At 47.8% G+C, this 22,801-nt stretch overlaps 1 protein-coding gene across 1 annotated transcript; it reads right to left on the bottom strand.

Moving 5' to 3' along the window:
- Positions 1 to 103: 103 nt before the first annotated feature.
- LOC135240440 (insulin receptor substrate 2-like) lies at positions 104 to 13,672 on the bottom strand. Its single transcript, XM_064309877.1, has 2 exons — positions 9,864 to 13,672; positions 104 to 2,696 (listed from the first exon to the last, which is right to left on the bottom strand). Exons 1-2 carry the CDS (start codon positions 12,910 to 12,912, stop codon positions 2,692 to 2,694), a joined length of 3,054 nt encoding a protein of 1,017 aa, XP_064165947.1. The 5' UTR covers positions 12,913 to 13,672; the 3' UTR covers positions 104 to 2,691.
- Positions 13,673 to 22,801: the final 9,129 nt, after the last annotated feature.

Here is a 22,801-nt window from a genome sequence, read left to right as displayed (position 1 = left end):
CCAAGGTGGTGAAAAGTTACATTTTGTATATGTGTCAAAATTGTAAACATTCTACGGTCAGTGATTTTCTATTTTTAAAAAAGACAACACGGGAGCTGCTGCATTTTCTTAAATAATCTTTTATTGCATGTGCTATCCATAATCAGTACAGACAAAAAGCAATACTTTACTACACTAGTTTTAAATTATCAGCTTTATATAGGATCACAGTTAACAGTATATGAAGTATAGACAATGGAAGACACAGCAAGATCAGTCAGGCCTCATATTTAACCCTTTGATATTTAGAAATAACAGATGCATACTCAGGAAGAATACACCGATCAGAGCCAACCGATTGGGGGGCGAGGAGAGAAAAATCAGCAAAATACAATATTTATACATTTGGTTCCTTTCTGTAAACTAAGTCATTTTTCATGTAAATATTGCATATGCTGTTGGTGAATTGTACCTATGTAGTAAGATTCGTACTCATCAAGTATTGAGTATTTTTTTCCTTTTCATTTTTACATTACAACATTGTGAGAATATTTTTAGTGGCATTCCAACAGACTGCAAGAGTCTCCACCAGGCCCAACAACAGCATTACGCAGAGACCCGTGTTAGTGCTATAGTTGTTTTGGGGGGAATTCATTCAAACACACATTTGTAGTAAATGACTTAAGTTATAAGCAAAGTTTAAAACGATAAACAAACGTCAACTTGTTTTATTTTTGTAGACTCTCTTTATACACTATGTACAGCATTGGACATCGTTTGAGTGAAGTGGGATCAGGCCATCGGGCCAGATACATTCCTTCCACTGATTTTTTAAATGTAGTTTAAATGTTTCGTTTATTTTTTCCTCATTTTATCTCCAGTGGCGAACACTGAATTGCTCTACATTCAAACCTGTCTTTTGTGTGATCTAGGTGTTTGTTGTGCAAGACCTTGCGATGGTGCAGTTGAGCGCTTAGTCCCGGGTCTAACCCACGGCGAACATGCCCCGAACATCCCTGAAAGCAGCACCGGTGAGTTTCACCGCTCAACCCCATTCGCCGGCCGTTCCACCGGTGTGCCCGTCAGCCAATCGCATTCGGCGAGAGGCCAGGCGGTCGCAAAAACTACGTGCCCGTCACAGTGGGGGGGGGGGGGGATACACAGAGACGGGCAGACTGTGAGTGCAGGGGAATCACCGCAGAGGATGATGGGTGACTGAGGTTAAAGGTTAAAGTGTATCAACGTGCCGAAGATTTGAATCCCGGTGCTTTATCGATGCACCAGTAAAGAGGTGCTGTTTGCTCAAGTCCGGAACACATCGGGACCTGGACCAGCCTTTTCTTAGGAGTATCTTTTGCATACGAACGTGTATATAGATATATATATATTTTTTTTATATATAAATATTTAATTTTAATCTAATAATGAACATCTTCCTCGTTACCTTCCGCGTAATAATTAACAATCATATCAAAATAAATATTTGAAAGAAATATAAATATAGTACAAGTTCAACTTCAGAAAGTTGTCTGTGAGGAAAGTGAGCAACGGTTTCACATATCGCTGAGACACATTCATGGCGTACGGCTCATCTTTGATATTCTGCATGTGTGGGTCCAAACCAGGCGTCTTTAGTAGAAATATTCCATGGAAAAAAGTTAGTAAGGCTTTTGATTGGTAATATGACACATTCAACTTTGAATATTCAGGGAATCGTTTACATGTTGAGTTTGCAAGTTAACAACCTGGCATTTTCCTCTGAGGTAGGGCTTAGGGCAACTCGACAGATATTCTGGAATTCCACCTCTGCAGGAGGACACTGCAAACACTTACATATACACACGGAAACCCTCTGGTGTGTGTGTGTGTGTGAGAGAGAGAGTGTGTGCGTGCGTGTACTCTAATATCACCTGTATGACCGATAAGCAGCAGGCTGTATCACAGGTTTATGAATGAGGTTTAACTGGCCACTTGCAGCCCAGAACTCAAGCACAGCAAGTGGGGAATAACAAACAAAATAACAAAGATGCATACGGTTCTACCTGTGTTCATCTACATGGAGCCTGTGGTTCTACCTGTGTTCATCTACATGGAGCATATGGTTCGACCTGTGTTCATCTACATGGAGCCTGTGGTTCTACCTGTGTTCATCTACATGGAGCATACGGTTCTACCTGTGTTCATCTACATGGAGCCTATGGTTCTACCTGTGTTCATCTACATGGAGCCTATGGTTTGACCTGTGTTCATCTACATGGAGCATACGGTTCTACCTGTGTTCATCTACATGGAGCCTATGGTTCTACCTGTGTTCATCTACATGGAGCATACGGTTCTACCTGTGTTCATCTACATGGAGCATACGGTTCTACCTGTGTTCATCTACATGGAGCCTATGGTTCTACCTGTGTTCATCTACATGGAGCATACGGTTCTACCTGTGTTCATCTACATGGAGCCTATGGTTCTAGCTGTGTTATAGCTTGTGACATACAGAGTAAAGAAGCGCCATGACTCTTGGTCGCAGAGTTCGGTGCGGGGGCGGAGGGCGGGGTGGGACGCTGGGGCGGGGCGGGTCTGGTCTGGTCTGGTCTGGTCTGGTCTGGGTAGTACGGCCCGGGATGCCTGCAGCCACACCCAAACCGGCTGCGCGCGCGTCCTCTCCTCTCACAGATGAGCGTTGGGGAGGCGGGGCCAAAGCGGGTCTGCCATTTAGTCTGGAGGAGAAGCACAGAAACAGACAGAAACTGATGAGCAGAGCAACCTCAACACTCTCAGGGACCAGGGAACAACGCTGAGGCATCTGTACACAGAAAAACAAGAGAGTGCCATTCTGACATGGTGGGCTGCCATGGCAACGAAGGAAAGCCCAAGAATTCCTGTAATCTTCACATTTTTTGGAGTAAGCTTTGGCAGTAAACTCTTTGGCTCCAAGCACTGCATAATGCATATTACCGCACGGGAATATCTGGTTGGAAAAGAACCGCGGTGGAACGGAAGGCATTGAAAGCAAAGACACAGACGAACGGCACTGGCATCGACTGTCGCTACGCTTTCCGTACGGTCTCGCACCGGGGCCACCTGACGCTGACGAGAGGCTTTCCACAGGTGTCGTTCTTTGAGTACCAAAAGCAGGAAGGAAGCCTGTTAGTCGCCCAGGTAAACATTACCTGTGCCCGAGCACAGCGGCCTCTGTAAATCCTAAACCCTAACGCGTCTATAAGCGCAGCACTGTAAGGAAAGGAGCAGGGCCAAAGTGACCTTTGAAGCCATTAGCCCTAATGATCTCCGCCCAAAGGCCCAGGACGAATCCGGCCCCACGCCACGCGTGAGGTAATCTGCTGAGCTCAGCGTGCGAGCCCCAGGCTCCGCCCCCCCCCCTCACCCCCCACCCCCCACAGACCCGGCCGTTTCGCGGAAGAACCCGGCGACCCTCGCTACGCGCTTATCCCACAGCGCTGCTTCTCCACCCCCCCCCCCCCCCACACGCGCTCTGTGGAATTCAGCGAGCTCTACTCCTCAATTAACCTTTAAATCACTTTAATGGCTGACCCATTTCGGAGGATGTCCCAGCCCCCCCCCCCCCGATCGATCGCAAATATTAGCGGCAACACTGACACTTACCTCATTACTATAACCAGGACTGGAAGGCCTGACGCTAGCATCCGCGCTCACACACCGCTATCAACCAAACGAGCCAAAAAGAGCCCATCTGACACACAACCTCATATTCCTAAAACACCAGAACAAGCCATTCTTCATTTCTCCCAGCTAATGTGCAGGAAAAGGCCAAAGTCACTTGCAATGAGAGGACTTGGCACCCAGGCACACTGCCATATTGGGCCCCTAGACAAGGTCAAACTTTGGGTCCCAGTACCCCAGTCCACCCCAGAAAATCCTGAATGTTAACCCTAATATTTTTAAGGGGCTCAGTCAGTGAGTCAGTTAGTCAGTCAGGAATAATCTGACTACACTCCCCCGAACCCTGCCCATATGGTGCCACAGTTAGCAACTGTGACCACATGATGCGTTACTGCCCTGGTCCGGGACAGACTGGCCTTCCTTCGCTATTTACACAGCCGCATGGCCTCTCTGCTTTTTGGCCGACAGGGTTGGGAGACGGATGACAGATGCACGTCTAATGCAGGCGAACCTTGCGCGCAAGCCGGTCTCCTAGGTGACGGGCGCCGTTCCCCCCCCCCCCCCCCCCCCCCCCCCCCCGACCATGATGTCAGCGGAGTGGCACTGGGTTTTGGAGGGGAGGCGAGTGAGGTCACAGTCTGGGGGGCGGGGCCTTTCGTCCAGTCCCAGCCAGTTATCAGCTCATCAGCGTGCGTGCGTGCGTGCTTGTGTGCGCGTATGCATGCATACATGTGCCTGTGTGTGCATGTGCGTGCGCACGTGTGCGTATCCATATGTGTATGTGTGTGCGTGTGCAAGACATGGAGACGCACAGAGGGAGACATGGCCGCCATCCCCGCTGTGCTCCTCAGACACTGTGTGATGGATGGATGCGAGGGTGTATTTTAAGCTTCTGCAATTCAGACATTCGCTGTTACACGCCGTGCCACTATAACTCAGCAGGAAGTGAACCTTGTGGCCCGTCCCCGCCCCTCCTCCGCGACACACACTCTTCACTTCATTATTTATTCCTCCTCAGCTATATTTATGCCTGGCTGCAGAGACACACACACACACACACACACACAGCCGTCAGATCTGAACAGCCACTGTAAACATTTCTCCAGCTTTCTCTCTCTTATGCTCTATTTATATTGGTCTCTCCCTTTTTCTCTGTCTCTACGTCTTGTGCTCTCGCTCTTTCTCCCGCTCTCTCTCGTGCTCTCTCTTTCCCTCGCTCTCTTTCTGTCTCTCCTTCAGTGTTTGTGCTTACGTTAGCGTCACTAGTGTTTTAGTGTTCAGTGTCTCTGTGTGGCAGACCATACCCAAGGCTGCACACACCCCTTCCCCATATGGAGTGGCTGATCATCTTCTACTGCCCCGCCCCTCTACTGCCCCTTCCCGAACTACTGCCACACCATCTTTACCTGCTGTTGCCAGAATAGATCTCATTCCTCTCCACACCTAAACAAGCCTGCAGGATGAATTCTTTACCCTTCAGTGCGTTCAGACTGGAGACCGGGGCCCTGTTTAGACCAGTAAAGCCTTTCAATCGGATTCACCTGCATTTTCACCTGCCCCAAGCCACCCAAAATGGAAAGCCAAGACAGGGTCACTACAGACTACTTTTTCTGCAGTCAAGCCTCTGCTTAAGTACACCGTCCAATCACAAGGACAGAAAGAGATTCATTACAAATTGTGATACAGCATACACTTCCTGTGCCAGTACAGTGAGTGTCCATAATGGGATTCTGTGGTCCCACATCCTCAAGCTGAGACTGCATTTTCAACAGAGTGCCTATTCATCCAAACAAGCATCCATCATATCACCACTCCATACACATTAAATCCCATTTTTCCCACAGGCCAGTAAATGGCCACGGTAATGCAACATCACTGTAATGCCTGCAGGCTCAACACCGTTGAGTTTTCCCGCATCACTCTCCGAAAACCTGCCAGAACCTGCCGATGCCCGTGGCGTACACCTACGTACACAAACGCACACGTGTACAACACACACAGGCTCCTGCGTCTCAAATTATTATTTCAGAATATGTAGGGACAAAGGGTTGGAGATAATAGGCCATAGCTGTCTGTGTATGAGTATATGTAGCTGTCTGTGTGTGTTGCAGTGAGATCTTGTCATCCTCATGTATTTGTCATAGCAGTTTAACATTTTTTGAACTATCAACTGGGATAGTTGGTCAGTGAATGCATTATGAGGGAGAGCCAGTCAGTAGCTGCATTATGAGGATGCAGAGGCTTCTATCTGACTCTTGTCTGGAGTTGTCTGTAGTCACCGATGTCAGTGGTGCTGATGACTGGGAGGCTTACTCATAATCCAGAGTCCACTTTCACCAGATTGCTGTCTTATTTTTATCACTTGATTTGTTGTTCTGTTTTTGAGGAGATGGTTACCAGCGCTTAGCTCCGCCCCCGCGGGTCGTCAGCAGATAGCAGTCTGAATAGCCGGCATTCCGCGCGCTGAAAGCGGCCTATCGGAGGCAGCGGAATCTGGCGGAGCCAGTACGGCAGAGAAAACGCGCCTCTTCCATTCACCGAGTCCTGACGATTACAGCCAGTCGCCAAAACGTAAACAGCGAATCCTGCCACCGTTCTCCGTGGCCTATGCCCTCCAAAAACACCCAGATGCGCATCTCCCTGCTGCGTTGTGTCAGCCCCGTCCAGGACGGTTGGGCCGCTATCGATTCTTCAAAAAATAAAAAATAAAAATCGTCTGCAATCACCCTCCATGTCTTAGAAGTAGAGCCCTCCCTCTTTCACTTTAACCCAACCACCCCCCAACCCCCTCCCCCCCACAGGAGACCAGCTGAATCCCTGTCCTCGAATGTCTGCTCTCGCCACCCAAAAAAGTGCAGATGAAGTTCAGGCTTCCCCGTCCACCTGTTTTTATGTATGCTGCATCACAAACGTCATCAGATGCACAGTTGTGCCCCTGAGCCCTGCGCCCCCAAGGTCTGCAGTGCAGTCCCCTTTCCACCATGATTTCAGACTGAATTCAGTCTGAAGAACGTCATGTTATTTGTTGCACTTTCTACAGGAATGAATTGAAATGTTTTGAAACGGTATATAAAAATTAAGTGCATTATTGTTCAATGTCACTGATTGCAGTAATTGCAACAAATATGTAGAAAACTTTTTAGAAAATAAAATTAAAAAAAAAAAAACGAAAACGTACACGAGCATGCGCACACGTGAGAGAGAACTCGCCTAGAGCCAGCAGGTCAAAAAACAAGCAAGCTTCCACCTCTCCCAGCAGGCTTTGCATGCTGTCTGCATTCCGATCACGAAACTGAGTACCTGACAACTGATAAACAACTGACTCACTTGTTTTTCAGAGGGAGTGATCTCTGCGCGCGGCAGTCCGCAAAGACATGAGACTCGCGGTGTCTCGAGAACAGGCACATGGGCCGCGCTGCACATGTTCGATCCGGAAAGTTACCGTTAAAGCAGGACATGCCACCTGCTTTTCGCGCTAATGGAACCGCAAGTTCATGCGCTTAGAGAGATATACATCTCCTTCAGCTTTATCTTTTATATACAGTACTTACTAAGAGGTCACGAGTTGTATCAACGGCTGTATGCCAGCTGGAATAACAACCCCTCCCCTCCTTCAGCTTCTTAAAAACATGAAAATGATTCAGATGTTGGTCCCTGTGTGATGTGTATTCACCACTACTGGTTTGGCTGTTCAGAGAAACGTGTACGAACGCCTGGAATTGGCGCAAGAGGAACTGCCCCGAGCGTCTAATTACAGAAAAATAGCTGACAAAACTAAAGCAAGCGTGTTGTTGTTGTTGCTGCTACTGCTGCTGCTTGTTTAAGTGCACACCCACTCCACGCCTAGTTCTGCAGATTAACCCTGCATCCCGTTACTGTGAGTTTGTGCGCGCACACACACACACGCCCGCAGAGCTCCCATTGAGGAAACAAAACACCACGTGTCCCCAAAGGTTTTCTGTCTGCATGACTGCGTTAGCCCAGCCTCTCGGTTTATCCCGATAAAGCACGCGAAGTATCGTTATCGGTTTGATCTCCTTCCTTAAAGCGAATAAACAGACAGGAACCGCAGCCAGAGGTCGTAAAGGCCAGAGTGAAAAATATTTACCCTAAGACGGCACAGCAAGTAAACATAATCATAGTCTAACTTTATTAACGATATTATTGGCTACGGCATCACCGCAGTTGCATATGGAAACTTCTAGTTCAAATTAAACAACTATCACTGTGTGTCGCTATCTACTTTGTATCACTATTTTTCTTACTATATCGCTATCAATGTTCGCCATTTGTTTTAGTGAGAACGGTAAATTGTCAGTGGAACACACCTTTTCATAAATGAATGAAACTAAACTGGTTTCAAAGCTCAGCTTTTGATGGAGGCATCATCACTTATTGCTGCTGTTGTTTATTGTATAGTTGTGGTGGTAGTAGTGTTATAGTATCTTCACGTAGTGCTAATTTATATTACCCGTTTTACTACGTGAAGAGCATGTCTAGCACCATTGCAAAATGAATGAAAAAGGCTTTCTAACTGACAGTGGTTTTACAGTACGTGGCTTGTTATACGCAATTGCACAGTCATGGCTAAAGTGCCCCGCCCCTGCGAGCAGAATGTTTTTCCTCTTAACATCAAAACAAGACGAAGGAAAGGACCGAGGCACTATCGATTTATTGGAATAGCGTTCATATTGGCTTTTTAAATCAGATGAAAATTTTGTTTGAGCGAACTACAGAAATGGTGGTTCGTGGTCAATATAAGATGTGCTAGAAGCATTAAAAGTTCATTTAAATGCATCAAAATACAACTACAATTTCATCTGCTACCGTAAGCGATACATTGTAGATAGATTCCAAGTTATATTTAGCTACACTATAATCGTCCTTTTTCTTGGATAGCTTAGGCTGTTTAGTAAGTGGGGAGTGTTCTGTGTAGCCTACTGTTGACAGCCACGTAGCTAAGAGTAACACCAAATCTTAAAATCGGAGAATAAGACATTTTAACGCGCCAAAAGTCTCCGCATAGGCTACGCAACATTTCCCCATGTCAACTCTAATCTGCTGTTGGTGAAATAAATAAATCTAAAACAACTGCGTCACTGTATTATCTCAGCCGTATGCATTGTTCCGAGAAAAATTCATGTACTTCTACAGTCATCGTACATACCCAAATATATTTTCCCTTTCGTTTCAAGATTACACGCATTGCATTTTAGGACCAACAACACGGAACATTTAAAACATGTGCATGACGTCACGCAATGATGCACTGTCACTGTTTACATGTTTATCACTGAACTGTTCTTGCCAGATTCGTATCACTCGGATTTTTTACATTTTTGTTTTGTAATAGCTCTGCCAAAGCGTCAACATGAGCTTGTGTGGAACTGCACTCCATCAAATACGTGATTAGGTTTTTTCATTTCGAACGACCAATTACCATTTGCCACCAGCAACAGAACTACCCAAAACAAGTCTACACAAATTGAAACGACAAATTGTTCCTGGCCGTTTAAATAGTCTAGCTTTTCATTTTTAAAAAAACAACGCGTACACTTCAAAACCAGGAACCAAAATAGCTGCCAGCATATTTGCTGCACATTACATAACACCAGTCCCGTAATAACATCGATCAGCCTGCCATTTCATACTTCTGCTAATGGTGTCGAGACTCATTTATTGCAGTATACTGTCCAAGGTATACAATTCAGTCCGATCCACGATCGTATTTACAGAGCCTTAGTGTAACCCAAGCTCAAATGGCAAACGCATTAATATTTAATACTTGGAAGGGCCACTGCACTTATAGATTTCTATTCTGCTCCCAATGAGTATTAGGACCTTTAACGGTCTCGGACATAGCATAAATCCGTGATTATTGTAAAATAGACACATTCTACAAGTAAAGTTATTAGAATGAACACACAAGCATAAAGCATAAAACATTAACATCGAGGGAAACGTTCCACCTGCTCGCTCACTTCACAACCACCAAATGAAATGGTTTAGAGGCATCTACATCTGATGTGTTCGTCTTCTACGCTAACCGTTAATATAAAAAATCTCTTGCGGAATACAGCATAGCCTACATTATCCCAAAGCTACATGTACATACAGAGGTATGCAGGATGATATAAAATATTTTACAGTGTACAGCGATAGCACAATCGGCTCCAATTACCCATACAGACAACGTGGAACATGAAAAGGAACTAGCAAAAACACTCGTCGACATTACTCACCTTTAACGGTGGTGACTGCCTCTTTGAACCCCAGGCTGACGTACGCGGTGGCGTGGATCCCGTTGATGCTGCTTTTGCAGTGACTGGCAGCCTTGAATCTGGCCTGAGTCTCGCAGGTGCCCAGGCTTCCCCCGTCCATCAGGTTTAAGGCGATGTAGTTGAGTCCGTTCTGGAAGCCCGCCGACGTCTGGCGGCACATGGGGCTGCCGGGCTCCGGGTCGGGCGCCTCGCCGTTGTGGACCGAGACGTTCTCCACCGACGCCGAGCCGTGCCTCCTGGGGTCGTAGGCGAAGGAGGGGCAGACGGGCGTGACGGTGGTGGTGGAGGAGAAGGTCTCGGAGCTGTGGCGCCTCCGCCCCTGGGGGTCGGCCCGGATCACCTTGGCCCCCCGGTCCGGGTGCGCGGGGGAGGCCGGCAGCAGGAACGCCTCCAGTCCGCGGAGGCCCTGCTCGGGCAGGGGGAGCCTCTGCCCCCCGCCGGGGGCGGCGCAGCCCGTCTGGCCGCCCTCCGCGCTCCGCGCACCGATTCTCAAATCCATCTCCGCGTAATCGCTCCTCGCCGCGTCGGGACGGTGCGCGGAGTCGACCTGCGCCGCGGGGCGCCCCTCCGCCGCCGCCTGCCGTTCGGACCCCCCCGCCTCCGGAGCCCCCGCCGCAGCGCTCCCCGATCCGGGGGGGACGCTGACGTTCAGCGCCACGTTCATGTAGTCGGACAGCTGGCCCAGCGAGGAGGACGGCGGGGAGGCGTGGGAGGGCTCCCCGAAATCGATGTTGATGTACTCCCCGGGGCTCTTCGGCTCGGCGGGCAGGGGGTGCTCGTGCATGCTGGGCAAAGTCCTCACCGCCTCCAGAGACAGCCTGGTGGGCCGGCTGGCTCTCACCCTGGACAGCAGGGGCTCCTTCCTGCCCTGCCGGCCGGGCAGAGCCGCCGCGGTCGAACCCGGAGACGGCGCCCGGCAGCAGCGCGGCTCCTCGCCGCTCTTCGCGCTCTGCGGGGTCATCATCACGTACTGGCCGCCGCCGTCGTCGTCCTCGCTCGGGGGCTTGCACGGGCGCGGCAGCGAGCCGAAAGCCTGGGGGGGGGCGGGGGGCGGCCGCGGGGGCTCGGGGGGCGTGAGCGAGACGCAGGGCTCGCCCGGCGACATGCTCATGTACTCGCCGTTGGCCAGGTTCCCCTCCGCGCCGGAGCCGCACCACATCCTCACGTACCCGCTGTCCTCCAGCGAGCCGCTGCTGGGGGGGTCCGCCATCGACAGCCGGGGCTTGACTATCTGCTTGGGGGCGGAGACGCACATGGGGCTCATGGGCACGTAGTCTTCGCCCCTGCCCCCCGGCGGAGGCGCGCCGGGGGTCATGGGCATGTACCCGTCGTCCCCCAGGTTACTGGACGAGCTCCTGAGGGACCCGATTTCGACGTCCCCGTAGTCCTCCGGGTAGACGATTTTCGGGGAGGCGGTGTGCGAGCTGCGCCCGGAGCGGTCGCTGGCGTACGTGGCCCTCATCAGCGTGTACTCGTCCAGGGAGGCGGAGGACACCTGCGTCGCCGCCCTCTGCTGGGGCGGAGTGTTGAGCGAGTAGGTGCGCTTCCTGTACGCGCTGACGGAGTCCGGGGCCTCGTCCAGGCACGACAGCCGGTGGCCGCGGCCGCCGCTCAGCCTCTCCATCAGCATGTAGCCGTACAGGTCGCCATGGCTGCCGCCGCCGCCGCCGTCGTGGGAGGGGGGCGTGTCGGCGACCGACTCGGGCGTGTTGCTCCCGTTGGCCAGGTGGTGCCTGGCGTCGCCCGAACTGGACGCGCAGTCCTCGCAAGACAGGAAGCCGCCGTCGCTAGGCGACCCGGAGACTGAGGTGCTGTCGCTGGACGGCCGTTGGATGGTCTCGGGGGCGGGGCCATTGCCGCTGCTGTACGACAGGTTGACGGGGGAGATGGACATGGATTTGCTGTGCTGGAGCGGTAAAGATTCAAACACTCGGCAGGGTCTGGCGTTGATCGTGTTGGACCGGTTCAGGTGGATCCGGCTGGCGCTGGGACTGACGGAGCCCCCGTTCACAGACACCGGGCGGGCCATGGTGCTGTCGCCCTCGCTCGCCGTTCGTATCCGGCAGGAAGTGAACTTGCTGACCGGAGACGTCGCTGCCATGCTGTCTGTTCTCGACCTCCGCAGAAGCCCCGTCTGGCTGGGTGGCAAGTTGTTTAAGTGCCGCCTCGTGGGCACGGAGATTGGGTTTGTGCCAGAGGACTGGCTCTTGCTTCGCGGTCTGAACTCTGACAGCTCCTTCATTGCTTTCATGGCCTCCAAAATTGTCTCGTGTATGTTTTGCGCTACCACTGAGTCATCTGCCTGCATCCACAACTCCCCGGGTCCGGTGGAAGCGGACCTGCCCACCTCGATGAAGAAAAAATTCTCAGAGTGCCCGCATCGCCGGATATTCATAAGCTGCAAAATGACAGCCGCAACCTCGGAGTTCAGCTTCACAAAGCTAATGGTACGGCTGGACAGGCACAGCCTGTACACGCCGGTTACATTCTTTATCTGCCCCAGTCCTCTAGCTTTCAGATTTACTTGCCATACCTCTTTATAAACGGCGTTCACCGGCGTGATCATTCCGTAGTTCGCCTCCTCAAATCCCACCAAAGAGGACGCCGAATTAGACGCGGACCCGTCATACGGTCTCCCCTCATTCATTAAATCAGTCAGGACTCCGTACCAGGCTTCCTGTTCCTGCTCGTTGTCAGCCGCCACGGCGAAGTACTCGTCCTTGGTGTAAAGGGCGATCAGGTGTTTGTGTTTCGCGTCTGCTCGTTTGTTGATGTTCAGACAGGAGTCCAGAGGTATAACCCTTTTAGCAGCCGACTTGTTTTTCCATTTCTTTTCGTTCTCGTAGTACTCCAGTCTGGCGGGGAAACCCTCGCTCTGCTCCTTCAGCACGAAAAACCGCTTGTGTCCGTGCTTCTGTTTCTTCAGGTACCCGCATTTTTTAACGTTCTTATTATTATTAATGTTCGCGTTAGAAAATAAAGGTCCTACCGTCGTTGGTGGACTCGCCATCCTGGCGTCTTGTACTCTGACTTTTCTTTAACTTGTGCGTTCTGTTCAAAAGTGCAAAGAACTCGTCTGTATCAGCACCTACTATTCCATCCTGAGCGGCGCGCTGGCCGTTCGGTGTCTTCAACAGTTCAACAGTAAATAACACACATCACTGAGTGACTGGACAGAAGAGGGAAAAACAACATGTGACGTTCTACACATCCAGCGTTAGTTACAAAAAAAGAAAAAGGGGGAACTCACTCTAGGCGGTACAACCTAGAGGGGGGCGTACCTGCCAATCCGCCTATCCGATCCGCTCATTCGACTTATTGGTCCATCGTACTGACTGACAGTGCTGTGAGCCTGTCAGGAGGAGTGAAAAAAATCCGCCCACTTTTTCACTGTGTTCGTCCCGCCTCTGGTGGCTGCTCGAAATCTCAAACGTACGCAGGTCTTCATTGAACAAAGTTGTTTTCAGTTTGAATTCTCGTGTCTTAATTGTCTGTCGCTCAAATTAAAAATTTTAAAGTAAAAAATACAACAGTAAACATACCTAATGCAATCTGGTCATTACATCTGGAAAAATTGTAGTAGGGGCGTTTTCAGAAATGATCGAAGTAGCCTACTTATATGGATGAAAAAATATTCACATTTCATTGCACAGTTGCATGATGAATAAATAGACGCACGTACTCGATCTGGTTTGTACAGACCTGCGAAATGGCATAATCGTGAATCATGTCTTGTTTTTCATGTCAGCCTGCGCCACCAGTGATGTCAGTGTAGCATACACGCCGGTTTGACAAACTTGTTTTGGTCATATATAAATTTTTCTAGCCCACTAATTAAATGCAGCCCATGACGGTTGTTATTCGCGCGTGCGTGCGTACGTGCGTGTATGTGTGTGCGTAGTCAGTTCTCCTGTAAGCCCATTCCGTTCCAAGCGAAAACGCAGTGGTAACTTCCCATTTAACACCTTGGGTAACTCACGATTTACTCCGAAATTTTAATGTTCATTATAATTGTCGGTATGCTTTGAGGACAAGAGTGGTGCTGTCTTCTTTTCTTTTAAAAAAAGTCTCACAGTGGAGAATATTTATTTTGGCATCCACGTCGTCACACGCAAGGCAATGTGGCACGTAATGTGCACGCGCTTCTCCGTAGGCTACGTTTTCTGTTAGCCTCCTAGATGTAAACAAGTACAATAGTGCAGTGTAGTTACCCGTAGAAAACGCAACAGTGTCGCAGTACAGAATTTGTATTCACTCTGCGCAGTGAAGTAGGCTATAGCCACATATTCATACACGTAATTTGCATATTTAGTACCGTATTCGCTACACCATGCTGCTTTATTTTACACGCGAGTTCATTTAACTGTAGAATTGTAAACAAGAGAAACCACGTCGCATATTACTTGTCACATAATTCGTAAGGTTTTCTATTTTCGAAAGACTCGTTACACACCGCGAGTGCCCCTAGCGTTTGTGACTTATACATCCTATTTGCTTTATAAGGATCCAACATTGGCTGGTTTTCTGCAACCGACTGCGTAATAACACGTTCCACACCTTCTTTTTTCCCTTTTTAATACACATTTTAGAATCCTGCAGGGTTACATAAAGAACGCAAGAAATACATAAACAAGACTGACATCATGGGCTTTGACAGTGACATGCCTATTTTTTTCTGGACACCCAGACACGTCAGAAGATTCCAGAATATTAAAATAAAGCAATCCGCCCTTGCACGGATATGCTGCACGTGTGTTCCGGTAAATATCTTGTTGCCACTTGTGAGCAGCAAATACCGAAAGTGCCCTTAATCTGTTTTCGACGCGCAGCCTAGCTGACCGGGGAAGATCATGCAGCCCCAGGAAACGCTACTCACGATCCCTAGAATGTGCTTTGCGACCCAGCCCCTAAATGCTGCTCCATCTCGCTCGTGACGCAGTTTCAACTGAATAACACGGGGTCCTTGAAACTCTTAAAAGCCTGTAGAAATCACCGCTGCCCATTCATTGATTTTGCGACTCGCGTCATTCACCATTAAGAAAATTCAGGATATTTTGTATGAACCTATCGACCTCGATGCATGACAGCGCCAATTTACCTGATCTCTTCAATCCATTAAAAAGTAATATTGGTGTGAATACATTTTCTAAATTTCATTTTACTCAATCTGTAAAAATGAAAAAAAAAAAAAAAAAAAAAAAAAAAAACAACAGACCTGCGTGAATACACAGAATTATACTTTAAGCATCATTTTAAAAATGCATGGCACTGGGATCAATTTTACAAACAAAATACCCTGGTAGAAGCAGAAACCGGATGTCAGTCATTAAAAGACGTGTGTGTACACACAATATCATTTATTTATTTTTTGCATATGGTTTCAAATGTCTTTTTATGTCTGACATTTGTGTAATCACACATGACACGCACTGTAACATGAAGGCTATAGCTTAGGGATGTTAAAAATGTCCTGGCGCTTTAAATGAAAAGTCAAGTCAAATAAAAAAATCTTTGGTCCACCGATGCACTGCGGAAAATAGCTTTAGGGTTGTTCTCTGGCCTCTGGCACTGAAAAGGAGTCTCCCTGGTGACAGGTGATGCAGTCCTCCCGTTTGGCAGGGGTGTGTACAGTGACAAGCAGGGAGGATCGGGTTTTGCCTTGTGGGGGGCATGAAAGTGCATTCTTTTCAAACAACATTTTCGGAACAAAAATGTACACTTGCCCGTACTAGATTTTATTGCTTTTTGAAAGCGGTAAAATGCACTGAAAATGTGTGGTGTTTTTTTTTTTTGTGTGTGTGTGTGTGTGTGTGTATGTGTGTAGAACTGCAATTCTATACAGTGTTTTGGGCACTATCCTGCCTGTTTGTTTCCACATTGGCATGCACATGCACAATATTCATAATCTAATCTTTCACATCCTTTAGTTTGCTTTTGTATCTGTTGTCTGAGCCATTGGTCATTATTTGAATAAGTAAATCCTGTCAGTCTGCACAAGATCCTATTCCCCTCCCTGTTTTCAAACACCACCGCCACGTTCAGAATCGCTTGCCCAATCAGAAACCGCTCTCAGTACACTGAGTCGCAGTACTGCATTTGGAATTTTCAGGGGAGAATACGGTAAAGCAGGGCTACCCAGTCCTGTTCCTGGAGATCTACCATCCTGTAGGTTTTCACTGTAACTCTAACAAAGCGCCACCTCGTTTAACAGCTAGAGACGGGCGGCTAATTGTTCAAATCAGGTGTGCCAAATTAGGGGAGAAATGAAAACCTGCGGCTGTTTCTCCTGTGAAGGCGTGCCCCAAAAACAGGGCTGAGCAGAGGCTGCAGGCAGAAACAAGGTGGAAGGCAGAAACCTAACCGTCATTTAATACACAATTTTTTTTTGTTGTATAAAATGCAAATCAGAAGTCCATAAAAATGCAAAAAAAAAAAAAAGCAATTTCATTCCTCTTCCTTTTGAAGGGTAACCAGTAAAATGCACATCATCAAATTAATTATTCCATCCACCTGCCTCCTTCCCCATTATATATGCTTCATTTGACCATGCATATGCATCGACTTGTGATTTACATGCTGTTGGACACTAATATAAGAGTTAATGAAGTGTCTAATAAACCTGGTATTTACTAGGTTTTGAATGGCACCTGGATTGTGATGACTTCTGGATCGTTCCCATTAATTATGTTTGATTTTTCAAAATATATTCCCTGCGCTGCACAGATGTTGGACTTTGCATTTTCAGCACAATTGGGGTGCTGGGGTGCTGGGATATTGTATCTCCACAAACCTCAGTTTCGGAGAAGCTCAAAACTGGATTGGTCTCCTTCCTGAAACGGCAGGTATCTAAACCATTCTCAATTATGCCATTTTACCGTGCGAGCATCTGCAGTAAAATGCAAGCAAATATCTTGATGGTCCAAAAGCACAGAACGTTATAAGCCAAATGTTTTCAAACGGAGCTGCTTGCTGTTGCGAACATTGGTGAACCTGTGTTAGTTTGTGTGCAGTGTTTTTTTTTTTGTTTTTTTTTAAAGAAAAAAGAAACCTGTGCATGTTTTCAGGTCAACCTTCAAGTTTTAACTGCAAATGTAGCAGAGATAGCAGTTGGAGTCCTTGTGACCTTGCACATCGTAGACACTCGCTCTATCCTCTCACTATAACCGCTCACTCTAGACACTCCTTCTAGCTGCTCAATCTCGCTGCTCACTCTAGTCACTCTCTCTAGCCGCTTACCCTACCTGCTCTCTAGACGTTCACAGGTGCATGGCTCACTCTAGCTGCTCACTCTAGATCCTCACTCTAGCCGCTCACTCTAGATCCTCACTCTAGCTGCTCACTCTAGATCCTCTCTCTAGCCGCTCACTCTAGATTCTCACTCTAGATCCTCACTCTAGCCCCTCACTCTAGATTCTCACTCTAGCCGCTCACTCTTAACAGCTCAGTCTGGCTGCTCCCCAAGCGCCAGAGCTGTCCTGCTCTCACCACTCAGCTTGCGGAGTCACACATTCGGGAACACAATCGCTTTCATAATCTTTCATAAAGGATATTGAAATATCTACTTTCAGCTTGAACTTCAGAAAGGGTAGAGGGGAGGGCAGTATATGCCTCTCACCCACGACAGTCACCCCATCCGAGCACTCACAGAAATGAAGGTCCTGTGGGGTACATTTTTGTTCTTTATGAAACGAATTTTCCAAATGTACCCTGAAATACAGTAGTGTTCTATTTGGCTATTAATGAGTACCTTTTACCTGCAAGAAATGGTGCAAATAAATGATGTATTGCTGGCTAGGGGATATAAATGTATGTACCTACTGGGTAACCCCCCTGTGATAAGTGTTTTTGGTTTTTAGGTTTTTATTTCAGGTACTTTTTCGTGCTTGTCCACCGCCACATTAGCTCCTTATCCTCCCGCTTGCCATTTTGTTCTGGGTGTTTTGCGCGATCCTGGTGTTTTCCCAGCATCCTTTTCTCCTTCTCCTCGTTTCGGCTCGAGCGTCAGCTTGCGCACTTAAGGCGACGGAGTCATGTGTTCTTGGCATTCAGGACGCGTATCCTTGACGCGGTGAGGAAAAACAAGTTCAGCGGGGGGACCGTATCATCTTCAGTTTGGGCCTTGCCCATCTGGCCCGTGCTCCAGTTGGCCCTGAGACCCCAACTGTGATCGTCTGAAGCAGCCAGGAGGCGTCAGGCGGGTCCCCCTCTCATTGCAAATAGCGTACACGAGGTTTATTGCGCAGTTCGGTTACAAGAGCAGTGGGACTGTAACCAGTTCCCCATCTGGTGAAGTTGTTTTGCCCCAACTCCAGGACATTACGTTACATTACATTACATTTATTTGACAGATGCTTTTATCCAAAGCAACGTCCAATAAGTGACCCATGGCCAACCTAGGAAAGGAGCTCGACTGCACCTCGCCCTGATTCTGTTTTTTCTCTAATAAACCCACCGTGGGTGCTCTCCACTCACACTCCCACTCCACTTTTCTACCCCGCACCCGCCCCCCCCCCCCCCCCCCCCGCAATGATTCACACACCTCCACACTCCTGTGCCGTTTTGTACGGTCGGTGAATCACTGGGATGTGTGGGATTTTCCACCTCTGTGGGTGTTTCAAGCAGTCAGAAGAGAGGTGGAAAAGGGTTTTTCAAAATGAAATCAATTCACTATTGACTTCAGCCCTGTTTCATCTGAATTAGCAGCACTAGTGTGAGAACGGTGACTGTCCTGGCTGAAACGTGCTTTATTTGGGAGAATAAGTCATTGAAGCACTCCTTCATAACCAGACCCACACTTCAGGACTTTGCATTGTCATCTGTGATTGGATCTTTTTTTTTTAAAAAAGTCGGAATGAGAGAGTAGTCTTTTTTTTTTTTCTCCTGGAAATGACTTTGGCTTAAAATATTATTTCATTTCTCTCAGACACAAATGCCCAGTTCTCCTTTGAGCCAATACTCCAGACAAAAAAAAATCTATTTAAAAAATTTTTTTTAAATGGAAAAGTGCATTTGAGTACGTGTATCCTGTCTAAATGTGTATTGGGAATAATACCCTCTTTCCTGCCTGCAGAGTTTCCGGAGGATTCCGCTCCTCACACGGCCGACGAGGGCGGAACACGAATGACCTGAGGGAGGCGGTACTGTGCCGTCCAGGTGAGGAACGCCCTGCGACGGAAAGACCTTCCCTCGTTTATAAAGCGCGATCGGGCTCTACGCGTCTCCCTGTGGCGCACCCCCCCCCCCCAGCCACAGCCAGCAGAGCCCCAGTCAGGACAGAGCTGTGGAGTGCAGGGATGCGCCAAGAAGCAGGATTTTAGCTGGACTCCCTGTTCAGGGGGACGTTCCTGTTCAGCAAGGCATGGAGAGACCTTTTGAGGGGCAAGTGCTCAAAGGGGGGGAGAGGGAGGGGAGGGGAGGGGAGGGGGGATGCCTAGCATACCAACCTAGAAAAACAGTTTTACTACATGCAGTTATTGCACACAATATTTTGATAAAATTAATGACTGAAAATAAATGACAGCACCCAGAACACCTACCAACTCATCTAAATCAATATGAAATATATGGCAGAATGTCTATTTCTTACATGTTTCATAGCAGCCAAGGTGTCACATGTTTTCCAATAGATTCATGGAGTTGTAGTAATAATGATGATAATGGATTGCATTAATATAGCGCTTTTTGTCTTATGATCTCAAAATACTCCACAGTGAAGAGGGACTAGTAATTTCAGCCACCACCTGGGTGAAGCATGGCAGCCATTTTGTGCCTGAACACTCACCACACACCAGCTGATGAGGAGAGGGAGGGGATTATTGCGCCAAAGAATAGTAATATTAACATTCTTTTCACATTTCTGTGACTGCAGAGGTCCAAATGGTATTTTTACTGTTGTGCTCTTTTTTAATTGGTCTTAATGGCATCTTGCTGGCAGTCAAATGTGAAAGTGAGGTTTCAATGGCAGCATCAATCACAATGATCACAATAACCCTGGTAACCAGTGCCCTCCTATCTGTTTACGATTTGGAGGCTCCTAAAAAATTTGATGAGTGGGTTGAATGATGCTGTCAGGACTGAAAAGGCTTTCCTCTCCCGGGGGTACAGGGAAGTTTAGCATCACCTGGGGGTACGGGGAGCTACGCACTGTCTGTCTCACACACACACACACACACACAACACACTACGCTAACCACACACACAGCACGACACACACATAGCACATGCGTGCATGCTACACACACACCACACACACATACAGACATGACACACACACATACATACAGACCACCCAGCGCTCTGTGAGATTTATTTTTCATTTCGTGCTTGGTCTTTATGACACATGGCCTAGATGGTTTTCGTACTGCATGTGTCATGATACATTTCTACAAAAGACCCGGAGATTTATATCTGCCAGACAGATTGCAATCTGAATTCCCTGAAAACTCGTGTTCTACACAGGAAAACAGACAGTGGTAAAAAAAAGTCAAATCTTTCTTGGATAATGCCAGCATAAGATATTCCACACAATTAGTCATTGCCTGAATTATGCAATCGTGTGCAAGTTACAGTCTTACAGGATTTATATCGAGTTCCGTCTGTGAGGAAGTAAAAAATCATTCAATAAGACTGGTGATAAGAAATAATTTATGAAAAGGTTAAATAAATCCTGACTGGCTAGACTTGTGTGACTGACTGTTTGGCTTTCTGACCTGTTTTTATGGCCGTCTGCTTCCTGACACAAGTCTGAAAGGGAGTGTTTATGGGAAGGGATTCCACGGTGGAGTGCTGATCACTGTAATTCTGTGTGTAACTCATTTTGGGCTAAAGCCAGGGCTTTTACCCGGGGGTCCAGGGGTCTGTAGAGGTACCATAGGGGGTCTGTGATCGCACTGTGGATCACAAGCTCCCCCCCCCCTACCCCCCCACCAGTCCACAGTCACACTTTCCTCTTCTTGCATTCTGCATGTGCCATTTCCCTCTTCACTTAGTCTGCAATCACAATCTCCTCCCAACCACCGGCTTCACGATCGTAACCCCCCCCCCGCCCCCCCCTGCCCCCCACCACCACCCCACCACCCTGGTACCCACTCGCAATCCCCCACAATCTTTATGAAGTCTTCCTTCTCTTTTTAAATATGACCCACTTTTCTGTGTAGGAGCCCTATGTGTGAACGGGGTGGAAAACCACTACCTAACCGGAATAATTTAACACGGCAGTGCTGTGGGTTGCATGTGTGGAAGGGGCTGGAGGCTGACTGACCCTGGGGCTTGTTGAGGGAAGGGGGCCAGCGTGATGGATGTGATGGGGAGCTTCCTGGACACTGGATCACACTGCACCGCCACGGTCCGTAAGCAGTACCCTGCCTGGCTCCTCCACATCTGTGATTAACCAAAGCATTCCATTCATTTTCATATGAAATAACCCTACTTCCTTTACGAAAGTGCCCCACCAAATGGAACTGAACTGGCCTGTAGGTGGTGAATGCTGGCGAAGCCTGCTTCACGTGTTGCACCGAAGTCAGGTCATCGTCAGGAGGTTATCACAGGCGATTAAATTCACCTGGAAACCAGTGAGAACCCCCCCCCCCCAAACCCCCAGCCAATCCTGATAGTGCTGTCACCGTGGAGATGGTCTCTTCTTTCCTCCAACAGCTTTTGGGGCGTGGCGGAGGCAGAGGGGCAAAAGAGTGGTCAGGGAGACACCAGCATTTATTCTCCGCTCGAGTGCAGCTATCCACGTGTGATCCAAATTAACGATTGGCTGAGTATATACTGTAATCCTTTATTGTTATAAAAATAGGAAGGGAAAAAAGCCCTTGGACTAAAATAGCTGCACAAAGGCATCAATTTGGGCAGACCTGTAATTGTTCCTGAGTGGCTATCCCACTGTCTTTAGCATTAAGTCGCACCTACATACTGTTTAACCGGACTGCAGTTTTCCAGCGACAGGAGCACAGGCAGCTTCCAGGAGCTCTGCTCCCAATAGATGCCGTCTGTTATATTTGGGCAGCAGAACTCACGGAAGTATCTGGTGCAGTTTACGGTATTTAAGCATCTATTTGTGCAAAGACGTGACACAATTTTCTTCTGATTTTGCATTAAAGTGCTGAATACTGGAACTCCAACGGATTTTTTTACAATTTGCTAAATTTAATATTTGTATTTTTCTTTGACTGACATGAAAATATGCCTCAGGAGATAGTTTGAGTTTGTTGAGCAGTGCAGCATTCTGAGTGTTTTTAATATTTTCCAAAACAAAATAAGAAATATTTTCATTTTCTTTGATGGTCCTTTCCCCTGGGGAAAATGGGGGGTTTATTATTCATTCTTAATTAAAAATAGTATGAGCAGAGTACATCAGTAGAATACAAGTGTCCAAATTAGAGTGTGTCGGAGGATATGTTATGTCACAATTTGTGAATGATGCAGAGCTTAAAGTTAAAAAAAAACTCTTGTTCAGCGAATTGAATATCTTGACTGGATGTGAGGAAATTGATGTACTGTGCCTTCTGTCGCAGCATAAAAGTGTATATAGCACTACAGACAGTGCATGACAAAATGTGATGTTCCAGCTGTGGTGGCAATTGTTGATTGAAATTATTCATATACAAGAGTGTGATGGTGCTAGGACCTTGACTGTTGACATGACGGAGTGGAAAAGTGGTGTGGGAGTTCCTAGATCACGTTTTATTTTTCCCAGTAGAGTCATTATTTCTATGGCTGCGTGTTTGTCACAGAAGTCGCAGGTGTCGCTGATTCTATGATTATTAGAATTTTTTTTGTCAGTTCCATGTCTTTCCCCGTATTTAGCACTGTCTGTGATTTTTCCGCAGATTTGGATGGTAACTAAAAATGCAGCCTGCATTCAGTTGTTGCAATCAAACGTTTGACAGCGCCTG

This window comes from Anguilla rostrata, chromosome 15 (assembly GCF_018555375.3).
Source record: "Anguilla rostrata isolate EN2019 chromosome 15, ASM1855537v3, whole genome shotgun sequence".
NCBI lineage: Eukaryota > Metazoa > Chordata > Actinopteri > Anguilliformes > Anguillidae > Anguilla > Anguilla rostrata.
The sequence above is the reverse complement of the archived record's forward strand: the minus strand, read 5'-3'. Positions and strand labels throughout refer to the sequence as shown.